This window comes from Chrysemys picta, chromosome 4 (assembly GCF_011386835.1).
Source record: "Chrysemys picta bellii isolate R12L10 chromosome 4, ASM1138683v2, whole genome shotgun sequence".
Taxonomy (NCBI): domain Eukaryota; kingdom Metazoa; phylum Chordata; order Testudines; family Emydidae; genus Chrysemys; species Chrysemys picta.
Genome location: NC_088794.1, coordinates 62,604,606 through 62,623,480, shown reverse-complemented (window position 1 = coordinate 62,623,480; position 18,875 = coordinate 62,604,606). Strand labels below are relative to the sequence as shown.

Sequence of the window (18,875 nt, the reverse complement as noted above, 5' to 3'; positions counted from 1 at the left end):
TAGCGGGCAGGAGGTCCCGGAGCGGATATCCGGCCCCGCCTCACACACAGCCGCTCTTGGGTAGCCGGGCTGAGGAGAGCGAGTAGCGCGTCCCGGAGCCCCGCCGACCCCTAGAGCCCCGCGCGGTGCGGCGCGGCGCGGCCCGGCTCCGCCATGGGCTGCACGCTGAGCGCCGAGGACAAGGCGGCGGTGGAGCGGAGCAAGATGATCGACCGCAACCTACGGGAGGACGGCGAGAAGGCGTCCAAGGAGGTGAAGCTGCTACTGCTCGGTGAGGAGGGGCCGGCGAGGCGGGGGGCTCGGGCCGGACCCTGTCCCTGAGGGAGGGGGAGGGGCGCCGCGCCGTCCTGAAGTGGGGGGGCGCCACCGCGCCAGCTCCCTGTCCGCGCACAGCGCTCGGACTGCGGTCGGTCGGTCGGTCGAACGAGCCACCCGGGGCTGGTTGCCCTCCCCCGCTCCCGGTTAGGGGCGGTAGACCTGCAAGCTCATCCAGGACTGAATGGCTCCAGGGCCTCCCCCTGGCTGCCCCTGCTGGGATGGGCGGTGGCGCGGGGCTCCCCCCTCCCCCCCCCGGAAGCCCCCAGCGGCGCTGCTGGCCGGGAATAGCTCTCTGTGCAGTCAGGGGCGGGGGGACTTGGCAGCTCAGTTTGCTGTTGAGGAGAAAGGGCTTCAGAATCGGGCACTGATCCTTCGTGTGGGTCTGCTCTGAACGTGACTCTCCGGAAGTGGCCTTGTGTGTGCCCCTTCTCCAGGTGAGAGCGGCTCCTTTTCACAAGCAAAGGGGCTAGTACCTGGCAGCTGGTGGTCAGACTAGGTTCACCAACCGTTGTGATAGTAGCTCGATGCCTCAGTCAAAATAGAATCCGGCTCCTTTCATGACTAAGGCTATGGCTATGCTATGGCTTTTGTCGGCAAAACTTCGGTCAGTCGGGGGTGTGAAAAAAACATCTCCCTGACCAACATAACTTTCACCGACAAAAGTGCCGGTGTGGACAGTGCTATGTTGCCTGGAGAGCGTCTTCTGTCAACATAGCTAATGCTGCTCATTGGGGATGTTTTAATTATGCTGGCAGGAGAGCTTTCTCCCCCGCCGGCATAGAATGGCTACACGAGATCTTTCAGTGGCACAACTGTGCCGCAGTAAGGTCCATAGTGTAGACGTGGCCTAACTGGTCTCTGCAGTGCTTGCAGGAGTGAAGTATAATGTTTTATTGTCACCAAAGTCAGAGCTCTGGACATGTGCAGGAAGCATATCCTCTGAGTAAGATGCTATTTTTACATAGGGTCACTTTTCTGATGTTAACATTTTAATGTGCTGCAAGAATATTTGTCTGCAATCCAGTATTTACTTATTGGAGATTGCTGACTTGTGTTTTTTCAGTATAGTTCTTTGAACAGATTAATATTTTGAGGCTACAAATAAATTGCCATGTTCTCTGTTTTTTATTAACCCTATTGGAGGCTTGTGTGTGGGGTATAATGAAGAATACTGAGATAAAAGGAAGCAAATGAAAATTAAGGATTGCCTATTGGGGGAAATTGCTGAATAGCGACATCTGTCAAATCGTAATAGACTCCCAAGTGAAACAGTGGCAGTCCCATTTCTCGAGTCATTTAAAATGAGCTAAAGAATAAAGTGTGAGGAATAACCTTGCATTTATTGGGGTGGAAGGTGGATTAGCTGATGTCTGTATTTCATCATCAGTTGTTTGAAGTTTGCAATTTTAGTTAGAGACATGATATAGCTCTAGCGTGGGTATTGACATACTTAGAAGTACGTATACTAGTGATTTTCTCTCATTTGTGTGGGAAATGTTACACTAAGATTTCTGGTTTCCTAAGGGGAGACAGCCATGGGAATCCTGAGAGCAACATGTGTATTGCTTAACTTGTTTTCACCTGTGTGTATTGTGTTGAGGCACTGAAGTTCTTGGTCCTTTGTGTGCATAGAAAAGATTTTGATTGGCTATATGTGGTGATAGGTCTTCTTCCTTGAGGGTTTGTTCCTTTGTGTCAAGTGAAAAAATTCTCTACGTAGGAGTTGCAAAATCTGTAGAGAAGGGACTTTGAATGGGATTAGTAACCTTTTTTGATACTGTGTACATGGGTTTTTTTTATGTGCCATGATGCTGGAATGCAGCTAACACTGAAATGCCACTTTGAAAGGAATTTGCAGAGGTGTCAGCATTTATGCCTGTACATAAGAGGCCTAAGTAATATACAGAAAAGCTGTACAAATCAAAACAAGTAGCAATGTTCACGCAGAGTGGGAGGGACTTTTCAAAAGCATGAATTGTGGTTATGCACCTAACTATTATTGTCTTTCAGTGGCTGTTAGGCCAATTAACGGCCATTTGTGCTTTTGAAAATGTCTGCATATAACTCATTTAAAAAAAAAATCCTAGCTTAGTAAGGTCTCTGAATTAAAGGATTTTATGAAGATGTTTGCTCTCTATGTATTTGGTAATATACAGCAAAAACAACAATCAATTGCTAGGATAAAATGCATGCTTTAGTCATTTCATTAACATTTCAAAAAGCTAGACAAATAGCACGTGAATTTTAAATAGTTTGAGATATTAATTTTTAAAAGAAAAATGCTATAAAAATGTCTTGATTGAAGCAAGGTAGCTCACTTTGTTAAATTGTAAGAGACCCTTGAAGTGTTTAATAACCGGAGCAAGCCACTCAATGCTGATGCAGAGTAGTTTAGAAGAAATGTATTGCTTTATGTAAAGTCCAAACCCACTCTGTAATCCTCTTTTTAAAATTCAGGAATACTTTGAATGAAGGTGAGAAGACTCCATATAAATCTTCCCAGCATCTATTCAAATAAGTGGCCTAGTTTTGCACTTCTCTGCAGAATTATGTAGGTTGGGAAAGCTCACATAGGCAAGGTCTAGTCATTTTCCCCTGCCTCAGCCTTTTAACAGAATCTTCAATATTATGACACTTCTAAATCGCTACATCGTTCAACATGTGGGTGACACCATATCTCAGGATTCTAACTGCATTTGACTTCTTCCCCGCCCCTTTTAAAGAGAGAGATTCTAGAATTTTTGGACTAGCCTTATTTCAGCTACACATCCTGTTACTACAGGCTTTTTTTGTTCCTCTGGGTTTCTACTTTTCTTTTTTGCTGTTGATTTGGTTTTACCCTTATTGAGAGCAGCCCAGAAGTGGAAGAAAAATAGGATGCTAAATTGTCTAGTCTTGCTCACTAATCCCTTTCATGGCGGCTCTTGGGTCATCAGTGTAACCTGGTGAATTATATAACCATATTTGCATTTCTGTAGCACCTTTCATACAAGGGTGTCAGATTGCTTTACTTTACAAATAATACTCGTTTCACAACCCTGCCTGTTAGGTAGCAAAGTGTTACACCAGGGGTTGGCAACCTATGGCATGTGCCGAAGGCGGCATGTGAGCTGATTTTCAGTGGCACTCACACTGCCCGGGTCTTCGCCACCGGTCCAGGGGGCTCTGCATTTTAATTTAATTTTAAATGAAGTTTCTTAAACATTTTAAAAACCTTATTTACTTTACAGACAGCAATAGTTGTTATATATTATAGACTTATAGAAAGAGATCTTCTAAAAAACGTTTAAATGTATTACTGGCGTGCAAAACCTTAAATTAAAGTGAATAATTGAAGACTCGACACACCACTTCTGAAAGGTTGCTGACCCCTGTGTTAGACCAATTTTAGACATAAGGAAACGTAAGAATAGAGTAGTGACTTGACCAAGATCACGCAAGACCTTGTCTGCACTAGGTAATTGTCCTGTTGCTGACTGCTGTTAATGGGTCTCTTTGAACCAGTGCTGAAAATGGCTTTAACTGGTGGTGGATACTGGTCTTCAGCAACATTATAGAAAACATTGTTGACATCTATTGTCGGCAGAAGGTCCATCTCCGAGCATATGGGAGGCTGTGGGAGGGCAGGGAATAGAACCCAGGAATTCTTGCTCAGACGTCTACTCTAGACAGTACTCCTTCCTTTCTATTGGTTTGTTACCAGTGCCTCCAGGAAAATGCTACTGTGCAGGAACAGACATGCAATTTAGCTGATGTATAATTCTGTGGGATTTTCCTGTTATGGTGAGCCTCAAAGTGTGGGAGGGTATGGAAATTGTATGATTTTTGCCTACTCAGTTTAACTCTTACCAGTGCTGTAAGTTGGGCCCATCGTTTTCAGTTTGTTTTATTTAATTTTTCCTGGGAATTTCAGCGTTTATTACCACAACAACAAAAACGGGTGAAAATGCATGCGCAAAACTATTTATTTTTGGGGGTAAATATCTGTTTATTTTGGTGGATAGAAAGACTGGAATAAAGTATTCAGGAGATTAATTCTTTGAATTCCGTTCATCAATGTGGTTTGCTGCAGAAACTGAAACGGAACTTTATACACAATGCCACCTCTGAGTTTAAGAAAACAATGCATCTCTATCCCCAAACACAACTTTTCATTTGAATAAACAGTTTACTGTCGTAGACTTAGTCTAATACGTCTATAAATATTTACATTTAATAATTGGGCCATACCATTTGCAGCGCATACTCAACTTCATCCTTTTCTCCTTTTTTTTGTGTTTTTTAAAACTTTTGAATAATTCCTTGTGTTCTGAAACGTATTCCAATAAAGATTGTTTTCTTCACGTTTTAGTGTGTCAGATCTTTAAACCGTTATCTGCTAACAGCTTGAAATGTGGATGTGGTGGACATGAGATTCATCCGTACTTTCAGCTGTGCAGGCACTTCAGAGCTTGCGTGCGTGCTGCCTGTTTGTTGTGTGTATCTTCTAGTCTAATCATAACCTTCCTTCAACAGGCAGCTTTGCATATATGCACAGACTAGTGTATTACTGTAATGCAGATCTCAGGCACTGTATTATATTTTCCTAATAAAACAAGTTTTTTTAATATTTGAATATACAAAAGTAGGGTGCAAATTGGAAAAAAATGAATAATACTTTTTGTAAAACCTGGGAAATTTTCGGTAAAAATGAGTTTAAACTGAAAATGAAGGGGCTTAGCTGTAAGTTATGCCATACGGTATAAATTTACTGTATCGCTGCTTTTTTAAAAAAGTTCATCATATCAAGTGACAAATACATTATTGGCTGTAGAAGGCAGTTCTATTGTTGAATCCAGTCAGTATCACTCCTCTGTAAGGAACTGTAACCTGGCGCAGACTCACCCGGCGGTGCCTCCTGCTGGTCTCTTCCAGGAATTAGCTCTTCCAGTGTCCTGGAGCGCCTCCTGCAGGCCGGTGATCCGCCTTGCCACTGGCCCCATGTCCTTCCCAGGACTCCAGTGCTCCTTTCTCTGGGTGCTGCCCCCTGGCAGTACCCCACAGTTCTGTGTATCCCCCTCCCAGGGGAACCCCCACCCAGTATCCCCACTTCACCTCAGTCTTGGCTACTGCCCAGTCTCCATCTAGCCTCTGTTCACTGAGGCAGACTGCAGTATCAGCCACTCATCATAGGCAAAGGGATTTGGACCTGCTGCTTCTGCCTACCTGTGGGCTTGCCCCCTGCAACACCATACCTAATAGGCCTTACCAGGCCTGCAGCCTGGGGCTTTCCTAGGCCGGAGCTCCCCGGCTCCCTTGGCCTTTCCCCCAGCCCTGCTCCACTCCAGATACCTGGTTAAGCTTCCTGCAGCCAGGCCCTTCTCTCTCTGAAGAGGGGGGAGAGAAGAGAGAGAGAGTGAGTTCCTGGCTCAAGCCTTTATAGGGCCAGCTGGGCCCTGATTAGGGCGTGGCCCCAGCTGAGCCTGCTTCCTCCCAATCAGCCCAGGCATCTTGCCCTTCCACACCCCTCCTCCAGGGCTGTTTTAAACCCCTCAGGGCAGGAGCGGATAACCACCCCGCTACAGGAACATTCTGCTAGATGGCATCTTTTCCGACGCATCTTTCCCCTGTTTGAACTGTTCATGCATAACATGCATTTTTACCAGTCTTTTTTATCACTCCCTAGTTCTGTGGTACTTGAACATAATTCAAAAACACAATCCATACAAAATTGAAACCAAAGCCCATCCTAAAACAACCCTGATGTACGTAACCAGTTAACCCAAGAGACAGTCTACAAAGAACACCCCCCACCTTCTCTAGTGACCTGATCCACCAGTTATTTCTTAGCCCTTCCCTGAGCTCAAGATAATAGGCTTTGTGTTGTGCCATGAAGGTCAACAAGTTTTGGCTATTTCTGACCAAAGGGCTGGAGGATGAACTCCGAGGGTGAGGGCCATTCATTGAAAATGCCTTGCCACTACTTCCTTGTAAACTAGGAAGTCAAGTGTTTTAGTGCCACAGCTGATCAGCTCTGGACAGTATCTCAAAAACAGGACATCTAGGGTTTCATAGGGCAAAATTCTCAAACTCTGCCTAAAACTGGAGGGCAGACAGTGCACTAATGTAACAAGGTCATCTAATACAAGTTGGGTTTCTATACAGTACCTAAATCTCAACCCAGATTGTGAGGAGGTTTGTCTAAGGCATTCTGATTCATGAATTACAAGTTCTTCTTACACCTCCAGAACTTCATTGGGTGACACAGGGAATCGTCATGTCCCCTCCATATTGCCCTCCTATTCTATACTCCCTCTGCTTTCTCCCCCCCCCCCCCCCCGCCAAAGAGCTGAAGTATTTACCTACAAAACATTTAATCAGTCATCACAAAGTGAAAGGCTTTAGTTTTCTAGAGGTTCAGGAGATGACCCTGATCCATCAGGCTATCTGCCAATCAGAGTAAATCCACTGTCAGACTCTATGGCATAAGAATAAAAATGTGGTGAAGTCTGTGAGCTTTGGAATGAGACTTGTGCCATGGTGCTTTGCAGTCTTCTCTCTTGCTTCTTGTGTCTTAGGTCATCCGTAAACCATTTGTGTGGAAGAGCTAAGAGAGACATTTTTGGCGTCGTTATCATATTAATAGCTGAGGACAAACAGTTTATAAAGTACTGCTTAACCATTGGTGGATCTATATATCCTGCCCCTCAAAAGCTTTCTGGGCATGCTTGTTCCATTAATCTTCGACGTATAGCATCAAACAAGTTTTGTCCAACTAGAAACGGGTGCCCCAAAGACAAGTCCTCTTTTCTGTAAGTTAAACAAGTCACTACCAAGTTAATCCCCTGGCAGAAAGCATTTTATATTCCTTGTATATGTATGATTCAAAAGCAATCTCATAAGGATTTCAAAAGTGTTTACAATTTAAATATTTACAAATTGTTGTTACACATTCTGTTCTATAGTGACTTTGCTATGTCCCATTTCATAAGAAGTAGAATGGGGACATTCCTGTTACATCCAACTTCCTCAATTTTTAATGTCATAACTTTCTGCTGTTTCCAGTATTGAAATTAGCAGTAGTATGCATCTGATTTCTAATCTTATTTCAGTGGTTAAACTGGTCACAACCCCCAGGTTGGCTCATGAAAGGCAATGGGGGGTGGGGGGAGGGGAGGTTAGTCTGTGGCCATGTCTACATTTACAAGCTTACAGTGGCACAACTGTACCAATACAGCTGGGCTGCTGTAAGAGTGCTCATGTAGCCACATTATGCTGATGGGAGAGCGCTCTCCTGTTGACATAATAGCTACCGCCACTCATTGAGCTGGTTTTATGTCAGCAGGAGAGAGTTTCCTGCCGCCGTAGCGCTGTGCATGCGAGCGCTTATGCCAGCAAAACATATGTCACTCAGGGGTATGTGTATTTTTTTATTTTGTTTTTTTTAACACCCCACGCCCCGTTACCTTTTTAAGATCAAGTATTCTGTCTGTTCTTATAACAGACACAAATTATATAGGCTTAGCAATGCATTGATGTTGATACTTTTTTACTCTGTTTTTATAGTACTGTAAATGGTAAGGGGCTTGTGAATTTTTTTTTTTTTTTTTACTTCAGATAAGGGGTTGCCAACCTGAAAAGATTGAGAATAACTGCCTTATTTGATCTGGCTGTCAGAGGATGAGTGTGTGTGATTACTACATATGATGTGTTTAAGTTACTTCAAGAATGAATATTTTCAACTTAGTTCTTATGTCATTCAATAGAAAAAAGCCTTTGTGAAAGGACATTAAGAGGAAGACTTTAGTCATGTGATGGAGTAGATGTTTGAAGTACTTCCAACTAAAAGATGGACTAAAATGTTGCAGCATTCCTGAGTCACTTTCATTCTCCTGCATATTTAAGTTTGACAGCAGGGCTTGAGGTAAACCTGTGTAGGTGAGAAAGAGGCAGCTAAAGCAGTTTACCTGGGAGATGTGTTTATTTGACCTTTTGTCAAACAATCTGTTTAGTGCTTTTCATGACTAGTATCAATAGGTGTCTTGTGTTCCATGTTGGTAATGTTGGTTTAATTAGCTTAAACTAAGGCTGCAGTGTGAAGTGCTGTAAAAACAACTACAAAACAAAAAGGCAAGGATGGTGGTGGTAGTATGCATAGTTCAAGATGCATAGAAGTGGTCTATAATGCTTTAGTTGTATTAAAAAATCTTTCTCTGGAGAGGAAATGAGACCCTGCTGAGCTTTTGCGATCTTATGGATTTGCTCTGTTATCGACCATGGATGTAGTTGCGCTGGTGCAAGCCCCTAGTATAGGTAGGTACAGCTAGTATTTGCACTGGTGGAATTTACACCAGTTGGCCATTGATGGCTGGAATTCGAGCAAACCCTGGTGTGGACAAGGCCCTGAAATCCCGCGCACTTGAGTAATAAAAGTTACTACAGAGAACTTTTTTCCAGAGGGTCTGGCTAGAGAATCTTGCCCGCATGCTCAGGGTTCAGCTGAGTGCCATATTTGGGGTCAGGAAGGAATTTTCCTCCAGGGTAGATTGGCAGAGGCCCTGGAGGTTTTTCGCCTTCCTCCGCAGCATGGGGCAGGGGTCGCTTGCTGGAGGATTCTCAGTGATTTGAAGTCTTTAAATCATGATTTGGGGGCTTCAACAGCTGAGTCAAGGGAGAGAATTCTTCCAGGAGTGGGTGGGTCAGTTTTTGTGGCCTGCATCATGCGGGAGGTCAGACTAGATGATCATAATGGTCCCTTCTGACCTTAGAGTCTATGAGCCTATAATAAGGCTTTGAGCAATCTGTCAGGTTTGTGAAAGCCATTCTTTGCATTTGGGGCTAATTTTGTGTTCTAGAGATGTGCTCCATTGTCAATATTCATGTGTAATGTGGAAACTAACAATTCTGCTATAAATCAAGTTTTATCTATTTTCTATTACTTTCTGTTGGATTCCATCATCTTGCTGCCCATAACTAATCATTACGGTTTTGTAGCTAGTGATGGTTAGTAACAAGTTCAAACTGCTTCAGTGATGAATGCTGCAATTTAAATATTATTGCACATAGTTTTTTGAATGCAGAGAGCCTTCCGGCATAATCAAATATCCTGTTTTTGCTGATATGCCCATAGGCTATAAAGGGAATAAGCAACTTTACTGTGATGTAGAGCTTTAGAGTAGAATAAGATCCTCAGAGAATCATGGAAGAATATCCGCATCGGAGACCCTGTCTAACTGTAAAACTATAAAGCTGAACTGATTACAACACAATTGTTCCTTAACCCCATTACAACATGGCCAACAAGTTGTAATGCAGCTGAGACCTTACTTCATCCCCGTAACCATGTTGAAACCTGAGTCTAGGCTACAACTTTTAGTGCTTTTATAGCTGAATCTGGGAATGACTGTTCTGACCCAGTTCCCAGAGTTCGTTAAAGCATTCCACAGAAGACTGTTAGAATTGAATTAAGGATAATTAATACATCTTGTTTAGACACCTCCCTCCCCCCACATAATTAGTTTCCTGTTCTGCAGTTTTTATCTAAAAATCTATTTATAATGTTGTTAATTCCATATATCAATATTTCTTTCAGTGACCTTTAATTAGAGAGTAGGTTGTCTAGTCAACCCTAATAGTTTCTAATTGCTAAATCAAGTTTCCTAATCTGTAATGTCCTGATATGTCTGGATCCTTTTTTGAAAGGCTGCTTTGGATTTTACTTAAACATTATGAAAGGTCACAAGATGTAATATTTTTCACCACATACAAAGTGTAAATTTTATCTATATCTTTGAATTCAGCATTTTTCAGCTTCCTGTTGGCCATCCTGCCTTAAAGTGACCTCATTTGTGAAATAGTATTATATGGAACTCTTAAATAAGTTTCTAGCCTGTTTTTATGCTGGCATGGGCAAATTAGCTCTTGTTCTACTTAGTTTGTTTATTTATTGATTGATTGGCAGGCATGACCATTGCGCTCAAGTACAAGACACAATAACTATGTCAAGTACTTCCAAGTTTTTCTTGCAGGGCACCCTCTCAAGTATAATTTCAAAAGCCTTGAGGCAGTTGTTACACATTCAATCCCTTAAGTAAAAAGTAGGTTAATACAACAGTACTATGAAACTTTTGACTTTTGGGCATTTAAAATTAACAGTATTTTGAATGTTAACTTTAATGTCTTTGATACATATACAGTGTAATGGTCCCATAACCTGGCTTGTGCAATTAAAATTGAGATGGATTGGATGACCTATTGCTATATTTAACTTCTGTGCCTAATATTAACTCTAATTACTTGGATGCTGTGAATTTTCAATCAGTGTTATATGAACTTAAATTATTGTATTTAATTTCCTATCTCTGAAAAATAAATCTGTTTCCTGCAGAAATAAACACACATGATTGTGCATCTACCCTATTACTAACTGTTGGTGCAGATAAACTGTTTGCATGGGGCGATTTTTTAACCTAACACTTTTACAGAAGAGGAGGTGGTGTCTTGTTATGCCGTACTGGGTGGATGTAATAATTTTGCCTTTGGCCTCTGACTTGAGATCCTATCTGACTTAGAGAGATAGTGGTGTGATGAATGCATCCTGTCATATTATTGTGATTAACTTCCTTCCTAACAACCTCAGCTTTTAATGGAGCAGTGTGGGTGCTGGCCACTCTCTCAAACTATCTGATTAGCCCCTTTCCTATTTGACAGTAGGACTGGCTGTCTGACCTGCTTTACTCTCCTCCTGATGGCCTCACTTCCTCTGCCCTCAACCTTGTCTGCTTTAGCAGCAGTAGCATATGGTTTCTAGTTTTGTCACGGAAGAGTCTATTGCAAGTCACACTGATTCTAAATGCTGTAGTTGATTAAGAGCAGGGATCGGCAACCTTTGGCCCCCGGCTCGCCAGGGTAAGCACCCTGGTGGGCCAGGCCAGTTTGTTTACCTGCCGTGTCCGCAGGTTTGGCCGATCGCGTCTCCCACTGGCCGTGGTTCACGGCCCCAGGCCAATGGGGGCTGCGGGAAGTGGCGCGGGGCAAGGGATGTGCTGGCCGCCGCTTCCCACCGCCCCCATTGGCCTGGAGTGGCAAACCTGCGGACGCAGCAGGTAAACAAACTGGCCCGGCCCACCAGGGTGCTTACCCAGGCAGGCTGCGTGCCAAAGGTTGTCGATCCCTGATTTAGAGAAAAGAATGCTGCTTTTAAACCTTCAAGTATTTTGGGGATTTTAAACCAGGAAAGTAGTGTACTGGAAAGTGTAAGCCTTTCTGTGTTTGAAGGGAAGTATTCAAGTTCACTTGCTAGGGAGAAACATTGAATAAGGGATGAGAAAGGGAGATAAGTCATCAGACCCAAAGGGATGTTAAGTCACTCCCACTTCGCACTTGTAATTTTTCTCCAGATACTATAGAAAGACACACATTAGACTCTCCAGAGTTATTGGAAATCTTGTTACAGCAATATAAGGCTGACTTTGGTCTCTGTTAGCATACCAGAAGAAAAATTGTGCATTTCAGATCATGCGTGTGGCCTGTGACCAAAGCAGGAGAATTTGGCATAATTTGAGGCGAATCAAATAAGCTGTTTCTCACCTATGGGCCTTAGAGGAAAAATGATGCCATTGACTTTTTAAAAAGTCTACCCCCCTGCTGCCAATCCACTCACAGGTGTTTTTGCAGCTTCTAGGAGAAAGTGGTCTGAACAAGGACCAGATTTCTCTGTAAAAATTTTCCAACCCTGTCCAGCTTTGCCCACTCCCTTTCGCAGCCCAGGTTAATGCAGTCTTGAGTTGGTTCCCAAACAAGGATTTTAGACTAATGATTGGTCACTGCTTCCAAAGCAATAATGTTTACTGGGTAAAAAGTGAAAGTGTCTAAAAGGCATATTTAATTTCTGGTCCAACACAATGGGGTGGTTTCAAATATTTTTGATACTATTGCATTCATTTAGTTTTCTATACCCAGAATATTGGAACACCCAATCATCTAATTGCTACCCAAAGCGGTTTCTTGGCAGTTTACTGATCAATTTTGGCTTCTTGTGAGGGTTGGATTTTTCTTCATGTTTCAGAAAGGCATCTGGCTTCCTTTAAGGAAGTGGTTGGTTAATAACGTCCCCCTTTGCATAAATGCACCTACTGATGCTATTACTAATATGGGGCTGACCACGAAGCTGCAATGTATAGTGCTCCCCCCTGAAGCCGATGGGAGTTCTGTGCATGGGCCTTTGTTTAGCCTCTATGGGTATATCTACACTGCAATTAGATACCTGCAGCTGGCCCATGCCTGCTGGCTTGGGCTGCAGGCCTGTTTAATTATGATGTAGATGTACGGGCTTGGGCTGAAGCCCGTGGTCTGGGACCATCCCACTTTGCAGGGTCCTAGAACCTGGATATCTACACTGCAATTAAACAGCCTCTTAGCCCAAGCCCCACGAGCCTGCCCGAGTCAGCTGGCATGGGACAGCCATGGGTTTTTAATTGCAGTATAGACATGCCCTTAAATAGCTGTTAAAGAAATGTGGTAACTAGAGGTAGACTTGCTGTTCTACCCCTCAGCATAGTGGTGAAAGAAGCCCTACAATACAAATTCTAATAGTTGACCGTGTATAAAATATCCCATTAAACACCTTGGTGCAAGCTCTTGGGTTTTTTGTGGGTAGAGATGGAATGGATGTCTGCCTGTGGGAGCACCCCAGGTTTTGGCCTGGTTTCCATAGAGAGCTAAAGCAATTCTGTCATGGGCTTCCTGATTACCTGATAACCTAGCAGTGATGACACTGGTTCTAAACAAGCTACCCTTTGATGTGAACCTGTGGTTTTTCCCCCCCATTGTTTGGTAAATTGAGTTCTCTCATTTTTCAATCACCTCTTCTTTGTACTTTTGCATAGATGCGAACAGAGCCCTGGGGTTCATTGTCCTCATACTGCTAATTTTGAAGAAGGGAATTGAGACTTCTATTCTCCATGTAATTACATCATCCCTGCTCTGAAATTGGTTAACCAGAGTCAGCTTAGATTTCTCATGCTGAAATGCGATCTTCTGGGTAGCTGTTCTAATCAAAGCAAAACGAACAGCCTCACTTATATTTTTGCTAGTGAAAATGTCTAAATAATGCTTCTGAATTCCAGTTATTTTTGAGCCCAGTAAAATACGGACTCTTATTTCCTGAGCTCTAAACCTTTGAAAGCTTTATAATTTTTACATCTGGTCAGGATCTGCTTCTTATCCCTAACTAAGAGGATGCATGCAGGACCCACAAGAACATCCGATGTAATGTTATCCAATCACACTAGCCTACTTGGAAAACTGATATTTGTCATGAGAAATCACAGTGGAAAAGTTTTTTCTGTTGTATTTAAATTCCTACTTTGTTAATAATTTGGAGGTGGTTGGGTACGTCCAGACTACCCACCATATTGGCAGGTAGCGATCTATTTATCAGGGATCGATATATCGCGTCTTAACGAGACACAATATATCAATCCCCGAACGTGCTCCCCGTCGACTCCAGAACTCCACCGGAGCGAGTGGCGGTAGCGGAGTCGACGGGGGAGCCGCAGCCGTCGATCCCGTGCCGTGAGGACCCAAGGTAAATCGATCTAAGATACTTCGACTTCAGCTACGCTATTCATGTAGCTGAAGTTGCATATCTTAGATTGATTTCCTCCCCCCTCCACACCCCCAGTGTAGACCAGACCGTTATCGTGTACTTTAGGATTAAGTTTTTCAAGTCATGTTTAAACAGAATATACATCATAATGACTGAAGCTGGCTGAAAGCAATAAATAAAGTAAATTAAAAAAATAAATTAATCAGTTTATTGGTTGGGACAGTCTTGGTACAGAATTGAGTCCACTTCTAAGTGATCTGGAAAAAGAAGGAAAATTGAAATGTGAGAGGCATGCTAATCTTTGCAGATATCTAACTAGGAGGAGTTGTGAATGCCCCTGAAAACAAAAATAACACAGGGACCTAGCGAGATTGGAAACGTATGTGGAAAATGTAATTAAGTTGGGAAAATGCAAGCTAATACATCTTGGTTGAGGTTGTAGGGGAGAGAAGAACAATCTAAAGCACAGATATTCAAAGTGAGAGAGAAACCTGAAATGGCCTGTACAGAAATACAAGTTATAAAGCAGAGCACAAATAGGCCCTCTTTATGCACCTGCAGTATAGCATCTGGTGCTGGACATCTCATTACCAGGAAGACTGGACTGCCACATTGGAAGGAGCACACAGGGCAAAAAATCACTAGGGGTCTGGAAGGTTGTCTTGAGGGCAGGTTTAGAATGGTTATTGTGATACTTGGCACAGAGTGGCTGTTACAGGTGCTGAGAGGTGAAATTGAGAGGGAGAACTTGGACTCAATATCAGGAAAGACTCCTTCGGGGGAACAGTATCCCAGAGAAGGTGGTAGAAGCCCAGTCACTTGTGAAATTTGAAGCTAGACTGGCTGACCTAGTGTGCTGTAGGAGACAATCCTGCCCCTGGCAGGTGGAGAGGACCAGATGGCCTAAAATGTTTTCTCTGACTACTTTTTTAGAAGGAAGCAGATGACAGATGCTCTCATCTGATACAGTTTGAGGACCACTTTTTTTTTTTTTTTTTTTTTTCCCTTTTAAGATACATTGGGTCTGACTTGGTGGATGAGGGAAAGATTTAAACAAAAGGAAATATACATTATTTTTTTAATTAGAATATCATTACAGCCTACCTTGGCCCTATAGTGAAGTTATTGATAGTGTAATTTTATGACACTTTGTCAGTGAAATAACCGGTATCACACATTCGGTATTGACTGTGTTGCAGAAATAGATAGCTTTAAGATAAATTGAGGAAACTTCAATAGCAAACATAGTAATGAGAAATGAGTGTCATTTGAGAATGCATCATTTGAATCTGCATGAGAATTCCTGCTACCAGAAGTTTTTGTGATGGGGATAGTCCTTTTTTTTTTTATATGAAACTGTATACACTGCTGCTCAAAATACATTGAAGCTATTCTTCAAATATCCCCTCTATTTGTAAGGGGAATTTAGAGGATCACTGTCAAAATAAAATGAATCTGTGTGTCCCCTTGCTCCCAGTGTGAAAATTCCAAAAGGGAATATATAGAATATTGGAACCACTAAATTCTTAGGCTTAACCTTAAATCTTTTTCTTTATTGAAAGCATGAGGAGCAGTGGAAGAAACACACAGCAAAGTTCTCAGAGAAATAGACATTCCTGATATCATCTCTGTTGAAATGCACACTGCTCAGAAATGATGGGCAGCCATTTTGGCAGTACAGAGGGAAGAGAACAAGAGAGCTAGCTTACTAAATGGAAGATATTTTTGTAAGGAAAAATCACATTGATTCTTAAAGGAGCATTACTAAAGTCATCTGTGAAAGCTGAAGTTTTTAAGTGTTTCATTAGCCTCAGTGCTTTTCAGTCTTGCAGTATCTTTTGTAGCAGATGTCTGTTCATAATCCTTGGAGAGAACAAACATTCTTTGAGACCCGGTGTAAAGTCCTCTTTCTGTTCCCATTGTTTGCCATTTATTGTTTGCCTTAGCAGCAGGATCCAGATAGATATCCTGTACTGTCTGAGACTGAACCGGAAGTATCTCAGTATTTGATGTTTAAGTAATGAATGAGGCTGAGCCACATGAAATACTGTTTAAAATATTGAGCTGCCTTTCATTACTTCATGCCTTGGGTTGGGTCAAAGACAGAACAGCTGAAAACTCATTACTGGTACTTTGCCTCAACAGAACAGAGCTGCTCATGATGAAATACATCTAAGTGAGCATTTCCCCTCACCCCCAGACTAATGACTAATTGAGTCTGATTGTACTACCCATGCTGCCTTGGAAGCAAACTTTCTGTCCTGTGGGACAGCTATCAGCATTACTATCCGGATGGGCATTCTGAGGCAGGTAAACAAGTAGCATCTTCCAATCAGCTCTGAGCATTTTAGGGAGTTTACACTCTAACTTGGGATGGCCTCAGGCAGTAAATCTGATTAAATCAACATATGTGCTCAATAGCAGAACTCGTAAAGAATGCATGTACCTGAACTACCGTATGGATTAAGGCTTACCCTTTGAAACTCCGTGGTTTTGTATTACAGAGGTACCTAGAGGCTCTGTTGTGCAGGACACTGTGTAAGTGCATAGTAATAGATGAGCCCCAGGAGTTTATAATCTAGATAAACTAGTCACCCAAAGAGTGGGAAAAAGAAGTGGTATGCCCATTTTGCAGGTGGGGAACTGAGGCACAAAGATGAAGCGACTTGCCTATGGACACATGAGCTCTGTAGCAGAACTGCAGATTGAACCAGATCTCTGGAAGCTCAGTGCCTTCACCACAAGAGCCATTCTTCCTCTTGGTAATTGTAAACACCATTAATTAAAGCTTTAGGCACTGAATCAATCTACTGTCAAATACACTGAGGCATGTAGAAGCTGGTCTGTACCTACTGTGTTCAGCCACCAAAGGTTTTCAAGCAACACTGTGACCACTTGTTCAGTCCAAAACAATCTAAACTACAATTGGGAAATACAAACTTGAGTATAAAGTTACCCTGGCAGATAATGGGAAACTTAATTTTGTAACGAATTGCTATTATATTACCTATGGTAGACTTTAATAAAGTGGTTGAATCCAGGGATAAATTTCAGTTTGTCCTGTTGCCAGGGCAAACATGGTAGAAAAAATATAATTTTTATTATCCTCTAGAAAGACTGCAGGTATTGTCCAATTCAATTTCTGGCATAGTTATTGTCTGTTATCCTGCTTCCAGGGCGACAACAGTTTTCCCTGTTCAAGTTTGCACAATATTTCCATAACTAATGAATAGCTGCTTGTATTTGGCTATTGCGTAAGTGTTTAGAAAATCAGGTAGTTGTATGTTTGCTCTTTCCATTTCTCTAACTAATCGCCATTTGTACCTTGAGACTTAACGTTCTCATGCAAGTACTCTTAATTCTCTTCCATACTAGCTCAACATTTTATCCTGGTTTAAAAAAACTGTTCAAAATTATAAAGGAACTGGAAAAAGTTCAGCAAAGTTGAAACACATCTGTAAAATTCAATACAAAGTAATTTTTATCTGTTATACAAAAGTTGTTATAACAAAGTCACCTCTCTAATCTTCAGAAATCCAAGCTGCAGATTTCCTCATTTCTCCGGCAGCATGTGACATCAAGTACCAAGAACAGACGGAATGTACCAAGTTACTCTTTCAAACCTTGTTCATGGTTCTCTCTGGGAGTTCAGCTTTCCTGACATCTTAAGGATGTAATAACTAAACTTGAATTCAGCAGTTTCTCTATCAATGGCTGTCCTCTTTATCTCTATTTGAATCTAGCAAAAAAATTTGGAACTTTTATTCTGGAGGACATGCCTCCCAGGGGAAGCATTAGAAGCTTCTGCTATATCGATAGTGACAAGAACATATATAAAAGCCCAGATTTCACTTGACATAATTACCAAGATTCTAGAGACCAGATGATCTGGCATACTTATGCTAGAAGTGAACAGGAGGTTGGGTTGTATAATCAGTCTTAAAATACTGAGAACACCATGAGCCACAAGTCCAAACCTAGGCAGGCTTCTCTTCAGCCTTCTGTGGATAATAGAATTCTAGTTTACTGAGTGCTTCTTTTAGATGAGACCTTAAACTGATGTCCTATTTGCTCTGTGTGAAAATTAGAACCGTTAGCACTTTTTATTGAAAAGTACTGTTTGCTCCAGAATGTTTGTCTAAAGCTTACCTGCCACTCCACTTCTGTGCTCTTTGCTCTGAGAGTTGGTTATCACCTCCACTCTCCAGGGGGCTGCCTTTCTGCAGGGTGTGTATGTCACTTGTAAAGCACTGTGGGATGCTCCAAAATGAAAAGCAAAGTATCTAAATGTAGAACATTCTAGAGGCAAATAGTTAAGACGACTCTGGGCTGGATCTGTGAACTTCTGGGAAGGTGAGTAGTCTTCACCGTTATGTAATCAGCAAAATGATTCCACACGAAGACAAATTCTTGAGGAGGGGTGTGTGCCAAATGGTACAGCTGGGAGGCCTGGTATCTAGCCAAGAAGATCATCCTGAGGCAAACTTTCACTTCTCATTATCTTTGGAACCTTCTGTCCTAAAAGTTTCCAAGACTGCTGTCCTAAAATGGGGAAAAGTCTTCCTTGCTTGTGACTGCTTTATGCAAAACAAGATTATGATCTGACATGTAAGGAATTCTTTAGTTCAGTCCTATCCTATCATTACAACAAACAGTGTTATTGCTATTTTAGGTTAGGTTTCCATAAACTGCCGCAGAATAGAATCTGGGCTTCAGTAGACTCTTCCACTTCCAGGAAGACAGACCGCTGGTGCAGAAGGTGGGGATGCTGGAACTTGTCAGTAGACTGGGTTTCTATCACATCTTGCTTATGATCCATCATTTTGATGTTTCAGAACTAGCAAACAAAGTGAACCTAGGCATTGATTTTAAGATTAGACAATGTGTAAATGCAAGTTAGCACGTTGGAATATTACTGTGACGGCTGTTTGCCATCTGATTTCCCTTGGTGCAGCAGTTTTTTTTCTCT

The 18,875-nt window shown here is 42.2% G+C and overlaps 1 protein-coding gene and 1 long non-coding RNA gene across 2 annotated transcripts in view; both read left to right on the top strand.

The window, feature by feature from the left end:
- GNAI3 (G protein subunit alpha i3) overlaps positions 1 to 18,875 on the top strand; it is a 35,555-nt gene continuing 16,680 nt past the window's right edge. Inside the window, exon 1 of the mRNA XM_005311003.5 lies at positions 1 to 271. Within this exon, the coding sequence (XP_005311060.1) occupies positions 154 to 271 (118 nt within the window). The 5' untranslated portion in view covers positions 1 to 153. The remainder of the gene's footprint in view (positions 272 to 18,875) is intronic.
- Positions 278 to 17,319, top strand: LOC135983058 (uncharacterized). Its single transcript, XR_010600549.1, has 2 exons — positions 278 to 11,154; positions 11,460 to 17,319. It is a non-coding gene; the product is annotated as an uncharacterized LOC135983058 (long non-coding RNA).